The sequence below is a fragment of the Colletotrichum paranaense genome (genome assembly GCF_030867605.1).
Source record: "Colletotrichum paranaense strain IMI 384185 chromosome Unknown Scaffold_12.1, whole genome shotgun sequence".
Taxonomy (NCBI): Eukaryota; Fungi; Ascomycota; class Sordariomycetes; order Glomerellales; family Glomerellaceae; genus Colletotrichum; species Colletotrichum paranaense.
The window spans coordinates 1,054,361-1,070,684 of record NW_026848970.1 but is presented as its reverse complement, the minus strand read 5'-3'; the positions used below and the strand labels follow the sequence as shown (position 1 = coordinate 1,070,684).

At 51.9% G+C, this 16,324-nt stretch overlaps 8 protein-coding genes across 8 annotated transcripts; 3 read left to right on the top strand and 5 right to left on the bottom strand.

Moving 5' to 3' along the window:
- Window positions 1–2: 2 nt before the first annotated feature.
- CPAR01_13280 (major facilitator superfamily transporter) lies at window positions 3–1,763 on the bottom strand (the record flags this gene model as incomplete). The annotated part of the gene is made up of 6 exons (XM_060497534.1): window positions 3–194; window positions 262–650; window positions 704–880; window positions 937–1,148; window positions 1,201–1,412; window positions 1,491–1,763. The coding sequence occupies 6 exons, from the start codon at window positions 1,761–1,763 to the stop codon at window positions 3–5; spliced, it is 1,455 nt and encodes a 484-aa protein (XP_060343927.1).
- Window positions 1,764–2,410: 647 nt separating this feature from the next.
- CPAR01_13279 (phosphotransferase) lies at window positions 2,411–3,913 on the bottom strand (the record flags this gene model as incomplete). Its single annotated transcript, XM_060497533.1, has 1 exon — window positions 2,411–3,913. The coding sequence occupies one exon, from the start codon at window positions 3,911–3,913 to the stop codon at window positions 2,411–2,413; it is 1,503 nt and encodes a 500-aa protein (XP_060343926.1).
- A 1,173-nt stretch (window positions 3,914–5,086) lies between these two features.
- On the top strand, window positions 5,087–5,377 carry CPAR01_13278 (uncharacterized protein; the record flags this gene model as incomplete). The annotated part of the gene is made up of 1 exon (XM_060497532.1): window positions 5,087–5,377. The coding sequence occupies one exon, from the start codon at window positions 5,087–5,089 to the stop codon at window positions 5,375–5,377; it is 291 nt and encodes a 96-aa protein (XP_060343925.1).
- A 369-nt stretch (window positions 5,378–5,746) lies between these two features.
- CPAR01_13277 (uncharacterized protein) lies at window positions 5,747–6,350 on the top strand (the record flags this gene model as incomplete). Its single annotated transcript, XM_060497531.1, has 2 exons — window positions 5,747–5,995; window positions 6,066–6,350. Coding segments are annotated over 2 exons (534 nt in total), but the record flags the coding sequence as incomplete, so codon positions are not given.
- Window positions 6,351–6,537: 187 nt separating this feature from the next.
- On the bottom strand, window positions 6,538–8,672 carry CPAR01_13276 (uncharacterized protein; the record flags this gene model as incomplete). Its single annotated transcript, XM_060497530.1, has 3 exons — window positions 6,538–8,175; window positions 8,258–8,584; window positions 8,643–8,672. The coding sequence occupies 3 exons, from the start codon at window positions 8,670–8,672 to the stop codon at window positions 6,538–6,540; spliced, it is 1,995 nt and encodes a 664-aa protein (XP_060343923.1).
- A 1,197-nt stretch (window positions 8,673–9,869) lies between these two features.
- CPAR01_13275 (uncharacterized protein) lies at window positions 9,870–10,887 on the bottom strand (the record flags this gene model as incomplete). Its single annotated transcript, XM_060497529.1, has 2 exons — window positions 9,870–10,338; window positions 10,406–10,887. The coding sequence occupies 2 exons, from the start codon at window positions 10,885–10,887 to the stop codon at window positions 9,870–9,872; spliced, it is 951 nt and encodes a 316-aa protein (XP_060343922.1).
- A 1,449-nt stretch (window positions 10,888–12,336) lies between these two features.
- On the bottom strand, window positions 12,337–14,128 carry CPAR01_13274 (uncharacterized protein; the record flags this gene model as incomplete). The annotated part of the gene is made up of 2 exons (XM_060497528.1): window positions 12,337–13,647; window positions 13,709–14,128. The coding sequence occupies 2 exons, from the start codon at window positions 14,126–14,128 to the stop codon at window positions 12,337–12,339; spliced, it is 1,731 nt and encodes a 576-aa protein (XP_060343921.1).
- Window positions 14,129–15,024: 896 nt separating this feature from the next.
- On the top strand, window positions 15,025–15,843 carry CPAR01_13273 (uncharacterized protein; the record flags this gene model as incomplete). The annotated part of the gene is made up of 1 exon (XM_060497527.1): window positions 15,025–15,843. The coding sequence occupies one exon, from the start codon at window positions 15,025–15,027 to the stop codon at window positions 15,841–15,843; it is 819 nt and encodes a 272-aa protein (XP_060343920.1).
- Window positions 15,844–16,324: the final 481 nt, after the last annotated feature.

The following is a 16,324-nucleotide window of genomic DNA, read 5'->3' as shown; positions in this document are numbered from 1 at the left end:
TTCTAATCCCTCGAGCTTCCCGCGTGCTCATTGCGGACACTGCCCACTTTACCAAGTTTTCTCCCTCGCCTCTCAAGATAGGCAATTAACAAAATCACCGGCACAGTCAACGCGCCCGTCACCAGACTAGCAATGTAACCTTTCCGATAATTCGGTGCATCCGTCACGGGGTAAAAGATCAGAGGCCACCAAGTCTACATGTACGTTTCATCAGTCAGCGCCAGACGAATGTTAATGGAGAAGAAATGGTAGCCCACTCACCACAAACGCAAAATCAAAAGAGTTCATGAACCCCGTCGTAATTGCCCTCAGCTGCAAATCGTGCGCCGTTAGGTCCGCCATCCACGAGTACCACAGCGCCTGCGGCGCATATGTCGTGCCCATGAGATAAAACGCGAAGAAGTACCCTGCGTCCGGCGGGTCCGAGATCAAGATTGCGCTGCTGACGATGAACGTGAACCCGATGCAGAGCGAGGCCTGCCAGCGCGAGCGAAGCTTATCGGAGACGGCGCAGTAAATGAAGGTCGCGACGATGCCCGTGGCGTAGGTCGCGGTCGGGTAGTTGTTTTGCTGGATTACGGAGTAGCCCCGGGATGCCATCCAAAGGGGTATGACGTTGTTGCCTATTGCTTGGACGCTGAGGGAGTAGACTATGTTCGCACGTCAGTAACATTCCAAAGGCTAAACGGTTGTGAAGACTCACGCATGAAGACGGTTGGGAGGAGCCAGAACTGCCAGCTGAGTAGGACACGTTGGAATACGCTCTTATCCCATGCTTTTGTCTGTGTTCTGCCGAGGCGGGTGACGGCGAGATCCCTCTCTTCTGGGGTCAAGAATCTTGCTGCGCGATGCTCTGGTAGGTCTGGGATAGCGAACCAGCCTTTCAACATGTCAGCTATCAGCCAAATCATGCCATGAGCACATGTAGGAACCCACCAAAGACGGCAAAGGGGATGGTGATGCACGAAACCACTATGAAAATAAGTCGCCAGGGCTCAATCGGGCCGTTAGAAAGAGACGCCAGAAGTCCCGCCTGGATCCAGCCTCCTGCCATGTTGCCGAGGTTGCCAAAGGCGCAGAAGACTGCTGCACGGGTGGCTAGCTCGGATTGCTTGTACCATGATCCGTAGATGAAGTGCGCGCCAACGCTGAGGTGCGGTATTAGCAAGGTAACTTTACGAGGCGCACTGGAAAACTTACTATGCGATTGCTGAAAAGGCGCCTTCGAAGCCATTGAGGACGAAAACTTGGTAGACGTGTGTTGCGCGGAATGTGACGAGGGTGAGGACGCTCCAGACTGTGTTCGCTGCAACGAAGACGTAGCGGGGTTTTACGATGGTGAGGAGTGAAGTTGAGGGAATTTGAAATACGGCGTAGGTGACTAGGTAAATGGTGTGCATGTAGTTGAAGTCCTAGAGTCGGGTCAGTAATTCTATCTTGCATACAAGCTTTTGGAAGTTCCTCTTGTTGAAGTATCTGGCGTCGCTCACCTTTCCTTGGAAATTCAGGTCCTCCTTCATGCCGCTGATATACGCTGTATTGTAGCTCGCGCGATTGACGCCGAACAAGAACCACACGACGGAAAAGTAAATGAGTACGGTGAAATCAAGCTTGATAAGCAGCGATCGCTCAACCGACGGCGGGCCCCAGAGGGCTTCCTTCATCTTTGACACCATCTCAGACACGGGCTGCTCACGTTTTCGATGTGAGAGTGTTGAGCCGTGAAGCAGCGGCGCCGCCTCCCCAGAGGTTGCACCCGGCATTTTGTCTGTTATTTGAAGCGAGCCTGCACGCCAGCCCGCGTACTACCATCCAAGGGTTCCACTGGGGTTCAACGATGTCGTCTTGAAGGGTTGCACATTTCGCCATCCCCAAATATCCCATGAGAGATAAAGAAGGGAAGGTCGTTGGGCTTAACCGAGGTTCGGCCGATGTCTCTAACCGCAACCATGAAGGGTTGATCCTGTCATCAGAGTTACACCCGTTCGGTACTAAGGCTTACAAAGGTCCTCTGGATCAGATGCTGAACCCCGCCTAACCCCACTACCCGCGGATTGCGCGATCTTGTCCGGTTTGATGGACATCTGAATGGGATTAGAGATAAGACCGTCAGCTTCAAAAACCCCTACTTCTTCATGCAACCTGTGCCGGAATAAGGTAGTTCTTGGAAGATCTTCAATTAGTCACTACCTTTCATAAATATCATTGGTACTATTATTTAGACTTGATATCAGTCTATTTGCTTCTCGGTCGGTATTAAAAAAATGTTAAAAGGGATCAATACTCTCATCATCTCATTGCTTTGCGTGTTAATTATTTCACCATCAAGACTACACTTCTCAGATCCGACTGAATGAGCAGAGATGAAGTGGTTTATCATGAATTTCCTACTATGTATTCAAGCAAGGGTCTAGTCAAATAAGAAAGACGATAGACGTTGCCTTGCCTCTGCATCTTCCCACTCCACCAATATCCGTTCCTTGGACTCCTCCATCTTGATTTGCACCATGGTTTCCATGGCAGCTTGCTCTTCCGAGCTGAGAAGGTGGATTCTAGTCTTCCAAAGCTCGCTCTTGGGAATATTGCCATTCGGGTCACGTTGGCCAAAGAACTTTTCATCTAGATATTTCCAGTAAATCGCATCGAATGCCCAGCTCTTTCTCGCGGCATAGTTTAGCCAGAAACGCCCCGTGGCCCAGCTGTCCCGCATGTACGCTGAGAGCGGGAACGGCAAACCTGAGTTCCCCGCCTCCTTCTCTGCGTCTTCCAAGGCTGACAGCCATGTCGGGAGGCGTCTCTCGTAATCAGTCGCCCAATCGTCAACGCCTTTTTCCCTGGATTCGGGTACATCGAGCAGCAGCCACCAGGGTGAATCCAACGTGAACTGCGTTGGCGCAACATACGAAAATTCCCAGTCGATAGTCCCAAGAACGTCGCCATTGCCATCGACGAGAATATTATCCGGCCTAAAATCGTCACACCACAAGTGGAAAGACCCCGAATTATCAGGCATCGGCATGGTAGCACGCGTGTGCTTGGCCAGGGCTGACCAATCGTCCTGAGCAAAGCCAAAACTCGATAATCGTCTTTGCTTGGCCAATCTGCGGAAAAGTTGGCGGGCGACGTATTTGGTCCTGCAGTCATCTTCCGAGGATATCATGTCGTTGTGCTGAAAGAGGAGCGTTGCCATTTGCATCTCGGCCAGCTCCACGTACCACTCATCGGCCGTCTGGTACGTTATGTCTTTGGCCGGTAACACCGACTTTGGTATGTTGGAAAGGTTGACCATATTACTCATGTTGAAGGTAACGGGCCGTCCTGCCACGCAAATAGATCCTGGGCTGGTCTCGACAAGGGCCCCAATACGCGAGAAGGTAGGTCGTGTAAGCTGCAGCACGCATTGTGCAATCTTGTGATAGAGGTCTTTGAGTTTGGTTTCGGGAATATCAGGGTCCAACAAGAGCGTATCAGAATTGGGCGGTGACAGGGCGTGCCCCAAGGTTTTTCGTGACCCCATGTCTTGGATAATGAGGAACGGGCCGAGGCCAGAAATGGGATCGACACCATACTGAAAAACCTTGGGAACTATGAGTTGAGTAAACTGGGTAAGGTATCTCGCCGTCGCGGCTTCGCTAAGCATCATTTCTTCATGCAGAATGCCTTGACTGAGACAAGGCAGGCGTATCAAGACATTTGCGGGAGAAGCTTCGCCGTCTAGTCGAAAGGGATAGAGGACGTGAAATCCACCGAGGATCAGCGGTTCGATGACCTTTCCGGGGGAACCCATCACGGTCTCGGCAAGGACTTCAACCTTTCGAGAGTGTGATCTCAATGAGATTTGCTCAACATCTTCGTCCCAGAGTTTATCAGTCTGGTCCCATTTCAGGTTGTCAGAGTCCTGCCGAGCTGCCATTGCGCTGATGAACGAGGAGAGTGAAGAAGGAATGCAAACGTGGAGGGGCTGGAACCACCAACCAACATCGTGTGGTGTTTAAGGCCATAAGTGCCTGAGGCTGCAAAGGTCGTTGGGCGGCCGAAGGTCGTGGAAGTTAGTGTGGGGGTTGGTGAGTGTCTTGGCCATAACAGGCTTAAGGAGGCGTAGCAGTTGACGTCCAACGGTAAACCCATTGACGAAATCTTCAGGGCCCAAACAAAGGCAGCCAGTTCACCCAGCTTCCGGTGAGTCTTGCAAAACCCAAGAGTGTCATGCATTGTGGAGCTACGATAACACATCAAGCATTCCCTGGTCAAAGCTATTGAATTCAACATTGGGGGCAGGCGCCGAATCGCGCCGAATTCTTTGATCAATGTCGCTCGGTCCACCAACATCAATACTTTACTTACCTATGACACGCCCGACTTGGCAGTGCACCTTTGGCAGACGATATCAAATTACTAAGACTTATCTTCACAGGCCGAGCAACGAAAAAGATTTAACAAAGTCACTGTGTCGTGAAGTAAAGTACTTGACGGGTCTCAAGGGCTTGGTCTGAGGCGGCTGGGTAGGGACAAGGCAGTCAGCAACTTAATTCTGTGGATACCAGCAGGGCCTGGAGCCCGGAGGTGATGCCTAGTGATATCCATCTTGAAGAACGAATTCTCAGAATTCGCTTCGAATGGCTAGAGGTGTAACAACCCCAATGTTCGGAACAAAGGTGGAATCTGGGGAGTTATCCCGACGAAGAGAAACCGAGCATGGGTTTTGGTAAACATACCAGTGAACGCTGAACAGTCTGATGCTGAGAATAAGGCGCTCAATGGACGGTAAACTGGGTGAGGAACTTGGAAGAAAGATGGTAAGCGATGACTTCTTACAGTCAGAAGCTCAAATAATTCGAAATGAAAAATTGCATATAATCCAGAGAAAGCTTCGGGATATGTTGTTTCATTCTAAAGTAGAGGCTCACACTCAAGCAAATCATCCCTTTCGACCTTCCCTGAATCGAGTAAACAACGTAAAGTTGCTTCCGGTATCGTCTTCATATCCCACCTCGGCGTTCCAAATCACAACTTCAACAGGCACGTCGCTGTCTTTATACCGGCTCAATATCTTGACTAATACCTTAGATTAATCAGGACGATTATCATGGAAGACGATGACATTACAGAAAACGGAGAGTACCAAGAGCACGTAGTCGACAAGAGCTATGCTAAGGGCGACAAGGCGTATGAGAGAGGTCAGAAGAACAGCAAGAAAGTAAAGAGTAATGAAATTATGGATGATACCGGAAGAGAAGCCCAGGCAAGACGTGCCAATATGAAACTCGTGAAAAATGCCGGAAGGGCAAGCAGAGAACGACGCGGTTATAAGGACGAGGAGAAGGATGACGAAAAAGATGGGGAGAAAGATGAGAAGGATGAGAAGAAAGCGACTTGATTTATCGCGTCATCCCCTCATTCGACGTCGCAACATACTTTAGAAATGTCCTGGATATCGTCCTCAAGTTTATAGGCTCATGTTAATTCAATATCGTCTCAGTAATTGATGCAAGGTCACTACTCAAGCCTGAAATTGGTAACTCTGAATACCCATGAGGGCATCTCGTCACGCGGCTCATAGATAGATTGACTGCTTCGGTTCGAGTAGGCGGTCATTTAAGAGTACGTAGGTCACGTTGGTCAAGGCAACAGTCAAAGCTATTTACCCAAGTACTTAAAGCACGGCCATTCCCTCTTCGGATTCAAAGGAACTTGGCGTGTCTCCCCACAACCACTACATGTAGGATTTGAAAACCTGAGCTTAGCGCATTTACCGGATATTGAGCGGCCGCTCAGAATAAGCATCGAAGGTCCGCGACAATCGATTAGAAAGCTAATCCCGTCTGCTGTATGTGATACTCGCAACTTTGACGGGAAGTTTCCTCAGGAAGCTGGGCCAGCACTCGCAGCGCTGACATTTCGGCACGTTTACGGGGTGAGCGTCCGTTCTCATGTCCCTGGTGACATGGTCGTACGAGACGAGTACATTGGGTGGAATACATGGGATGAAATAACTGTGGAGTACCTAAATTACGGTCCGGTACTGACTGAAAGTACTGTAGCTAACGGCATGCCTCTTTCTGGATAGCGACTCTGACTATTATGGGGTGACGCTTGATCATCTTGTTCCCATGGACGACGCCGATCCGGAAGTACTACAAATCAACATCATCGAGGTGGAGTCTGATCAAGGAAAGACCGCCAACGAATACGTGAGCTTTCCGGTTGATGCACTGGAATATACAGGAAAGAGAGTATTGGCCGTTCCCAGATGTTGTCAGAAACGAAAGGGCACTACAGATCGTGCAAGGGTCAATAACGGTGTTTTGCACAGGGATGGGCATCCCAACCCGCGGATGCAAAGCAAGTAAAGCAGTGGTAGGCCAATGTCGTGACCGTCAACAGTTGCATACTTGAAGGACGGCAATGATTATATTTGGATATGTCATGCGCCTTTTCTCAACTTTTATAACGGTATGGATACTTCTGAGGCATTGAACGACCTGTGGTCCGTGTCTACAAAGTGTCTCGATACTAGCAAGTCAACTCATTTCCATCTTAGTGCTCGCAGAAACTCCACTCCACATCTCTTAGCTCGTCGTTAACAGTCTTTGACAAGACTGTCCTTTCCTTCATAAGCTCTTCGCGCATCTTCTTTGCTTCGTCCATTTCGATCAGAGCGCTCATAGTCTCAACCATGTCGTTCGCTCCATGAATCTGGTCTTTACCCTCGAACCAATGCTTCTGCTGAGGAGGCACATTCGCCGTCGAAATCACGGGAACAGCAGGATCGACCAAGAACAGAGCCACAATCTTCCTATACCCAGGCTTCGTCGGATCCTCCAACCTGAAAGGCCGCACCCTATGCTGGCTCAAGTTTGAGAAGAAGAGCGTCCTTCCCGGCCGCGTCAGCACGCTGCCCACCTCCTGGAGGGTATCAGAACTACTACGAATAGCAAAGACCTTTTCGATGGACCTGTGATCGTACTGCTGGTAGTTGAGACGCTGATCCAGCTTCTCCCTGTTCCCTGGAGCGCGGAAAGCGAGCTGGGACTCGGTGATGTTAGCGCTATCGTAGTAGAAGAGCGCTGTGGCGCAGATGTGCTCGTTGAGTTGACCTTCGATATGCCATGAGCCGCCGTCGTAGGTTGGCTTCTCGGGCGTAAGGTGAATGTTGGCGAGCTTGACGATGACTTGGATGCGGGGTGCGTTGTTGAAGAATCCGGCTTGTTTGATGTTCTTGGGCGACAGCCTGAAGTACGAAGAGGGCTCTCGGACTTGCTCGTCTTCGCTGTGGCTGTCATCGTCGTCGTCGTCATAGTCGTCATCATAATCTTCCTCATCGTCGCTTTCATCACAGTCTTCATCGTCGTGCTCATCATCCTCAGAGGCCGCATCGTCGCTCTTCAGTCGCTTGCTTTCGTGGGCGTCTCTGCGTTGTCTGCCTATCTTCTCTCCAGTAGCAGCTGTGGGCTGGACCAAGTCGTCAATCTTCAGGTGATGGCCTTCTGGCCTATCCATGGGAACATTATTTTCGTTCCCGTCTAACTGGTTTCCCTGCTCAGGGACAGCATCGGGTATCGCAACACGCTTTCCAACCTTTCGAGCCCTGAGACGCTGCACTGGGAACTTTCTCACCCAGCGATAGATGATGTCCCAAGCTGGCAAAGCCTTCCGTATCAGCTCTTCGATTAAAGGGTACAGATCAGAATGTTCCCTTGGGTGCAAGTTATTGACATAACTTTCGATGGTGGGTCGGCCGTCTTCGTTAATAGCGACGTCAGATGGTAGCCACTGAAACTTCGTGGATACCAGCTCAACAGGTGCGCCTTGCCAGTCGAAAGTTCCACCTTCACCAACGTCGGACTCGTCGGGTTTCGGTATGAGGGATCCAGGTCCGCCAATTTCGAGGCAGTTGTCTAATGTGATACGTTGATGCATGATACGTGAGCGGCCGTACAAGAGTGGGAAGAGTGACGGGTGCACTAAGTCGAGAACTTTACCGTCACTTCCCGGATGCCAATCCTTTGCGACGTCGGGAATATCTTCGAGAGATTTGACGGCGACTTTGAGGCGATCAACCAGGGAGCTGGGTAGCAGCTTGTCTGACTTGATGACACAAGTAGAGTAATCCAGGACAGGAATGAGGCCCGTTTCCTCGTACAACGTTGACTTCTTTCGAAGTTCTTGCATGCACTTGGAATGTTAATGTCAGCTAATCAATGCAATTGATTCCTCGTGACCATCTGAAGGCTATAAGAGCTGGACTGAAACTCACCGCTTCAGCCATGTTCTTTGTGAAGTCTCCATGGCTTCTGTATGCCGACCAGTCCAAAGCCTGCACTTCTTCCTTCCACTTGGCGGAGATCACCGGATCTCGAACTTTGCGCCACCACTCAGGCTTGTTGGTAATGTCTTCCATGAATTTGAGCATGCAGACTTCTCGAATCAGCAGAGTACTGGCTTTCCAACTCTTGTTGGTGTCTTCCATAAGCACAGGGAATCTATCTCGCTTCTCTGGCAGGTAGTTCAGCGGCAGGCCGTAGCCCGGGAGACGAATCGCTCCGGAAGTATGGGAAATAGACGGAGGTTGAAGTTCATCGTTCTGGTGTTTAGAGTGAGTTACTGTTCCGTGATATGATAAACACCGGCTGGGTGCTTACGCTGAACTGTTTGAATTGTAGTTGGGTCATCTTGAATCATCCAGTCAAAAGATCGAAGTTTCAGGAAGTATAGTGGTGGAACTGGGAACCTAGATGAACAGGTTGTCGAAGGCTCCAAGTTGAAGTTGTTCTCAGATGCATTTTTACCAAAAGTAGCCCGACTAGCGCATGGCACAAATGGTACTTTATGTTCGTAAACAAAAGTCACTGGTTTGATCGGCTCGGGGATATTTCAGCGAGCTAAAATATTGTCCGCCAGTTGCCTGAACCTAAATTTATGGAACTTAAGGAACATGACTCGGTGGCGAGATGTCACTTCAGTGAATCTGTGAACATCAATATGCAAATGCTGTTCAGTGAGGCCAAGGATTGAAAGGTTGACGCTGCAAACTTCCTGTCGAACGATCAATAGTAAGTACGGTGAGCGATGGTGTATCTTAAAATGGAACGTTTGCTGATATGCGTGTGACGGGGAAGCTCGGAGCTACTCTCAATCGCAATAGAGGTAATGCACTTTCTGGGCCGTCTTCGCGTTCACCATGAAGCATACGGCTGCCCGCCCTAGACCTGTTCTCAAGATCACGGTAGCCATGGAGTTCTTCAAGGTCACAATGCTGGAAAGTAAAGACTCACCTGCATGGATTGTAGATTGTTTTCTTGATACTCATTACCTTATCTCGAGTCGCAATTTGGGTGTTTGACACATGATATACGCTGATAGTTGGAGTACGTTGATACTTCGGGGAAGGCGATAAGTGACGGCTCAGGTGGTATTCGGCTTACTGCGGCACATGGGAAAGGACCGACAAAATGAGCGAGCAGGAGGGGACTTTAGGGAAGGTACCAGTGTCTGCCTAGTCTTGGCATCATGCAAAGCGTGGTAGGCGTGAAAGTCCCGCTCTGGAAAGGTTCAGTGTACCGATTGGAAGAAGATATGTTTGTAGTTCAGATCATCATCCCACCCTCCAAGCCTTGATCTGCATGTGTCTTTGTGATGCCAAAACGGCGTCGATAATAGAAGCAGCGCTAATGGACTTAAGAGAAATTCCCTGATGAAAGTGAGTTAGGTACACTTTCAAGACCAACTTTCAACTCGAGAAATTTTCCAATAGACTTAAAGGGGTTTGTTTGGTATCACTTATCATTAAGTATTCGGTCATAAGTGAGAAAGCCTGAGGAGGTATCATCTAGGTAGATCTTGGTCCCGACACTGTCATGCACCATCTCTCACAGAGGCATCGCCAAGGCAACACCAGCAAGCGCGGCAAAAGCCCATACCGTCGCCAGTATTCCTACATTACCCCCCGCAGTCGTCATTCGGAGGCCGTGAGCCGCACTAGACGCCCCCGTCCCCGTCGGAGCCGAAGACCCGCTAGCAGCCGTCGTGCCGCTTCCACCTGCGCTGCTGGTCCCGGTCTGCGCAGCCGCGTTATAAATCATTGTCACTGCGGGTCTCGAAGCGACCGGTATCCAACCATCAGCCTGGGCATTGGTAAAGGTCCGCGTGCTAGTCCTGATGTTGTAGCTGGTGGGTGTGTACGAGTATACAGCTCCGGAGACGACGGTATTGTTGTAGGTGAAGGTCGCTTGCGCCATGGTCACATTGCCAACGAGCCGCTGACACGCCGTCATTGCGCCGTACACAGACTCTGGAACTTGCGAGAAGCACTCTCCGTTGAACCCTACAGTATAGCCACTGATGCAATAATGTTCGTTAACCTCTGGGAAAACTCTGCTATAAATTGCCGCGAGCTTGAACTTACTCGGGACAGCAAATGACCGCAGTCTCATTAATTTCGAGAGCCTCCATAAGAACGTTGACGATGGGGTTATACGCCAGCCTGTCACTCATGTACCCGGACCCAAACGGCACGCTGACGATAGGCGGGACAAAGACTCCAGACGAGCTGATCGTGCCCTCGGCATTCTTTGCAGCGACACCAGCTGTCGTGTACTGATCAGGACAGACGCTTGCGGGCGAGAAGTAGGCAATGGTGCCCGCGTCAACGGTGGCAGTGGCCGCTGAATGGATCTGATCGAAGACGGTGCCGGAGGGGAAACACTCGCCGTATGCCGAACCTTCGCATTTCTGACGGAAGAAAGGTTGGACGCGGTCTGTCAAGACGGATTCTGCGGCCAGCCAGAGGCCCGGGGATGAGGTAGCGCATGAACTAGGCGCAGTAAATATTGTTGTCAGCGGCCCGACGTTTGTGATTGCATGTTGTGAGAGTTCGGTGAGAGGCATGTTGGGCTGGCCTGGATTCGGAGTTACACTATACTCTCTGTTAGGGTTCTGTGTCTTCTGAACAAAAGTCGACTATGAACGCGATTTGCTAACAACGGGTTGAGGGGAAGTCGCTTTTAACTATAAGCTGACAGCACCAAGGGGGTTGCAATGAGAAGGCACCAAAGACAGCGGCTTGCATATTTTTCTCTTGGCAGAGACATGTCAGCTCGGTCTACCGCACTGCTCTCCAGGTTTATCGTCACATTAGGTTGTTTGCTAGCGCCTTCAAGGGCCAGGCAGACACAAGTCGGGCAAAGAGGGCATGTTACATTTCGTCATTCCACTGCCCGATTCAGCGACAAATGTGCTGTGCCGCACCAGGTCAGCGAGCTTAAGCAGTCTTGGCATGATTCAAGCTCTGGCGACGCTCAGGAACATATCCTAAGCAAGGAAGCTTGTTTTGCGTGTAGCCAGCCCTTCACGGCGCGCCTCGGACCGCCGATGGTCGGTGAGGTGAGTTGGGTTAGGATGGGTGAGATGGGTGAGATGGGTGAGTGGTCAGGCGGCATCTGTTGCTGGCGGATTGGTGGGAATTCCTGGGTAGCATCTTGGCGTCGTGGTTTGAAGGATTCGATAATCTCACTCTTTTCCATTGACCCCAAGGGAGCGAGCGTTGTGGGAACTTTTGAGCAATGTCATCAGAGTCGGCGAGCTTGCGATCGAAGGCAATGACATCAGATGTCCCAGATGGAGGGCCAAGATCGGGCGCTTTCGTTCCCTCATCCCATCGCTCCGTTTAAATTGCTCTCCGCGAGAGTCTGCCCTAGGTCCTTGGCGAGATCTACGTCGCCCTCCTGGGCTTCCCCGCACGGCGATGCTAACTACCAAGATGGTGAATAGCGCGATGGTACTGCGTCAGGTACCGAGATAGTCGACGTCGATCAATTTAATAAAGCGAAATGGGAGCGACGACTGGGCGTTCGACGTCCGGTCGTTTGTAAAGGGTATATCAACATCCCTAGACTCGTTTCCGTGGTCCTCTGCTTGAAGGCTCGAGAAGATTGTATTCAAGGTGTCTTTGAAGAGGCGTCTGGCCTACGCCCAATCTCAAAAAAGAAATGTCTTGAGGAAGACGACTTACCAAAGGCGCGGATCAAAATTCATCAACAGTGTGGTTCGACGCCTAGGATGTACTCAATGGAAATGTCATTGCCTATGACTGACTCTGTGGGGATGACCCCGGTATCTGATTTAATCCTGAACTCCGTCTGGTCCTAATTGTTCTGGGGCCGCCGATGACACGATGATGCTTTGGTTGACCTTGTAACCCAATCCCCTCCAAACGCCAATGCCAATGCTGCGAAACACACAAACATCATCAACCTGTCCCTCATGATGGGTACCTCATCCTGTGGATAGGGCCTCATGGGGCAGTTATTCATGACGAGATAAAAGAAAACACCCCACTCAGCAGACGTCCAACGTCGGGCACGCAGACTCAACGATGCGCGACGCGAGATTCGGACGCAGGACACGCTGGAAGTGGCCCAACTCGCTCCTCGGCTCATGTCTCTTGACCCTAGCCGTCGCCGTCTCTCCCTCCTTGGCCTCCTCGACCGCATCAACAAAAGCAAGCCTGCTTCTCGCCTCGCCGGCAACGATCTTGGCCGTATGCGCAATCGCGCGCTCACTCAGCGTGAAGGGCGAGTGGAAGAGGTACTCCTCGGGCTTATCGCACGCAGCGTACCCTCCGCTCGCAGCCTCAGCGGTCTCTGAGGTCTTTGCCCAAATACACGGCGTCCACGCCTCAGCGAAGAAGAGGTTATCGCTATCCTCGGTCCTGTTACCCCGGCCCGTGCTGTCTGTGAGGTCGTACTCGCGCATCTGCTTCTCGATAATCGCCTCGCGGACGAAGCTGGCCGTATCGATCTGAGCGGCCACACGGCGGGGGAATGGCACGCGAAGAGCCTCGCCCTTGGGAGCGGCCTTGAGACCCTGTTCCGCACGGGAGCGACGGTAGTGGGCTGTGGCGCGCTTGCTGGCGGGCACGTAGCCGAACTTGCCTCTCTCCTCCTCGGGGTTCTCAGGCTGAGGATCAGCGGTGCGCATCCATTCGTCCATGCGGCCCTTGATCTCCGAGTTCCATCGCGCGGTGAGGTGCGCCGCATTGGTCATCTGTTCGGCCTTGGTGTGAGGGCTAGGCGGCGCCGGACGCTGGGCGTGCCAGCCGGGAGTGAGGGAGACGTCGAAGAGCTCCGGGATGACGACGCGGAAGTTTTCAACCTCGCGCTCGTCGATGTCGCCGCCTTCCCGATCCATGTTGTTCAGCTTGTCGATGAGCGAGGCGTTTTGATAGGCCCAAAAGTCCGAAAAGGCGACAGAGTCGTTGTCGAGAGCGGCTTGGTAGACGCGCTCAACTTGTGCGAAGAGGGCGCGAGCAGCAAGGTCTACTATACCCTGGCCCAACTCTCGTGGCAGGGAGGCGAGGGTCCAGACATCCCACGTGCCGAAGGAGAAGACCCAGATGGTCTCCTTGGGGATGTTCTCGCGTGTCTGGGGTTGGGCGAGGAACGTGTCGATCTGGGCGGCAAGGTCGGCGACGGTATCGGCGATGGGGAACTGGTCGAGGAGAAAGTCGTAGTTAAAGCCCGGCGCCTTGTACTCTTCGATTTCACGCTGGACTTTCTCAATGGTATCGCGATAGTGTTGGTTAGATGTCAAAGCCTGCGCTGGGAGACTGATCAAAGGAGTGAAGGATTGGTGAGAGGAGCATCGGAGCTTAAGGTCATGTTAGTCAACTGTAATTTGAAAGCGACACGAACACAGAAATTAGACCTACCTCTTCACAAAGGGCCTCAGTCCATCCCTTGCTCTTGGCTCCCTTTCCGCTCGACGGCGTCGCGATATCAGGCGATCCAAACGCAACGACTCTCACACCACCAGGTCCGAATCCAGCATCTTCTGCGCTCTTGCCGAAAGGCGACCAGCTCCATCTTGAGCTTGAATCGAATATCGTGTCTGTCGATGTTGGCGACGTGAAAAACTTGCCCAGAAGAAGTAGCCCGCAAAAAGCAAGAACAAGCTGGACGATGAGCCGCGGGCCGCCTCGCAGGACTCGTGTAGATATGAAGGCGAGGAGCATCTTCAAGCTCATGTCGCACTGCTCAAACGGGTTGCCGGAGGCGCTACTACTGCTGCTACTGCTGTACGCCGCCGGTGATGAAGGCCGCCGTTCGTGGCGGGGGAGCTCCTTTGACATTCTGTGCGAGGTGTGTCGAGGGAACTGAGTTGCGTCGTCAAAGGTGACGATGATCTTTGGGATGAGTCCAGGCGCCACGGTTGGTAAGGTGAGTCGACGGGGCGACCGATGCGTGGCGTTTCTTCGTTCAAGTTCTGCTATTGTTTCCCCTATCTTCGTTGCTTAATTTTCTCCCGGGTATGAACTAGCAACAATGATGACGGGAAATATGTCGGCTGCCGTTTATGTTTCGGATAATATTTCGTGATCCCTCAGAGCGGTGGTTCACACAGCCCTTCCCGATGTAGTAGGCGCTCGCATGTGTGTGTGGTGTGTAGATGGAACACCGTTGTTGCTCGTGGTACCGTGCCAAGCCGGCAGTCGAAGAGGCGAAAAAGTCAGTGGTTGACCGCCAAGAGGTCGCTACACCGGACGGGCGGGATGGTTACGTCGGGGACGGATCGTGTGCCGGATTTTCGTCCGCTGATCTATTCCTGAGTATTCCACCGGAGGAGGCTCTACGTAAACAGATGATGAAAGCCGTGGAAACAAGAAAGAAAATGAGGAAAGGTATTTCTGAGGGATGATCAGGTACAAAAGTGTCAAGAGGTCAAAGGGATCCAACAGGAGGAGGGACGAAACAATAACCACACTAAAAGAAGATGGGAAGACGTCCCTTCAAAAAGCAACCTCTCAGACCCTCTTGCAGGAGAAACCGATGGGAATCTTGGTAGGAAAAAAGGGGGCCCTTCCTCCGGGTTTCCAGGGAACACTCGGGATGTGGCCCAGCCTTGAATCATCTGGGCGCTCTCAAGGTCACTAACTGACTATCACCGGGTGTGGCTACCGTACATTCTCCATGTCACTCGGTACTTTGATATGGAAACTGAGTAAAGAGGCATTCACCGTCGTCACCAATGATTGGAGGGGGAAAGGCGGGAAGGCGGCTTGGTCTGATGGTCTTGTCATCCATGATCCCCGGTTCATCCCAGCTTCCACCTCAAGTTGACATTCAGGCGAGCGGGGAGTGGGCACATCGGCGTGGTAGGCCTGTCCTTTCACCTCTTTTACTTTGCCTCATCCTCGCATTTCCTGGGAATGCAGCGGCGGGAGCGCTGAGAACGAACGAAACAGGAGCAGGGCCAGCTGAGGAAGAGAGCCATAGAAACCGCACAACGTTAGTCGGCGCTTGTCACTGCGGTTGCCGCACCGCTCTTGGTGTTGCTGGGGATTGTGTCATCCTTGCTTTGATGTGCAGTCGTCGTAAGCTCGAGTGGAGACCGTCATCTGAATGGGGGTTCTATGGGCTTGCGAAGTGCGCGTGTGTGGCTCAGGCTTTTTTTTGGTTTGGTTTTCTGGGACCATGGCCCTATCCTTTTCTCGGTCCGCCCCCTTGGACGGCGGGGATCAAGGCAATAAGTCTATTTCCATCTATAATAATTCTTAGCAGTCAACACTTAAGAATTAGAGTCTATCGAAAGAGAGGAGATAGTGAGAGGCAGTGGCTCTACAGACACTCTGTACGGATATCGGCTTCAGACCTGGAGACTCGTGGTGTCATGGTAGCTCAGGGGCTTGCAGACGTGTGTCTGCATCCGTCCAGGAGGCTGGATAGCATGTTGGTTCGTCTTGCGTCGTGTTTGATCCCCCCCGCTGTACCCGCTGCCGCGTTGGTGTCGCATTTCTGCAGGTTACGCAGCCCATTACATTTCTGGGCGCTCCGCCGTCTCTACTAGGCGCCCCAGTTCTGAGTCTTGCTGTCTTGCAACCCCATGGTCCATTGTCCATACCCATCGAAGAAGTCTCGGCCGTTGATGTTTTCTCTGTTTCGGGGGGTCTCATGACGGCTCTGGAGACCGAGACCGGGTATGCTTCTGGCATCTCTCCTCGCCCTCTAGCGGCAAACATGCTCGGGATAATTGCAGGCAGTTGACGGCATGCAGAGTCGGGTTGATGCAGGCAGAGGGTGGAATTTTGCACCAGTGCCTTGAACGTCCATAGGAGTCATGGCAAACTTCCTTTCTCCACATCCCGAAAGCCCTGCCAGCGGTCGAGCCGTGTCAATCATCAGCTCAGAGGAGAGTCAGCGACAGCGGCGAACCCAACTCATCTGGCAATGCATCACGCGAGTGTCTCCATCATTGATAGTAGGTATAGTGGGGAAAGCGGTTGTGCTGCAGGGTGGAAGGATGGTAATCCATATTCCCAAGCCTTGGA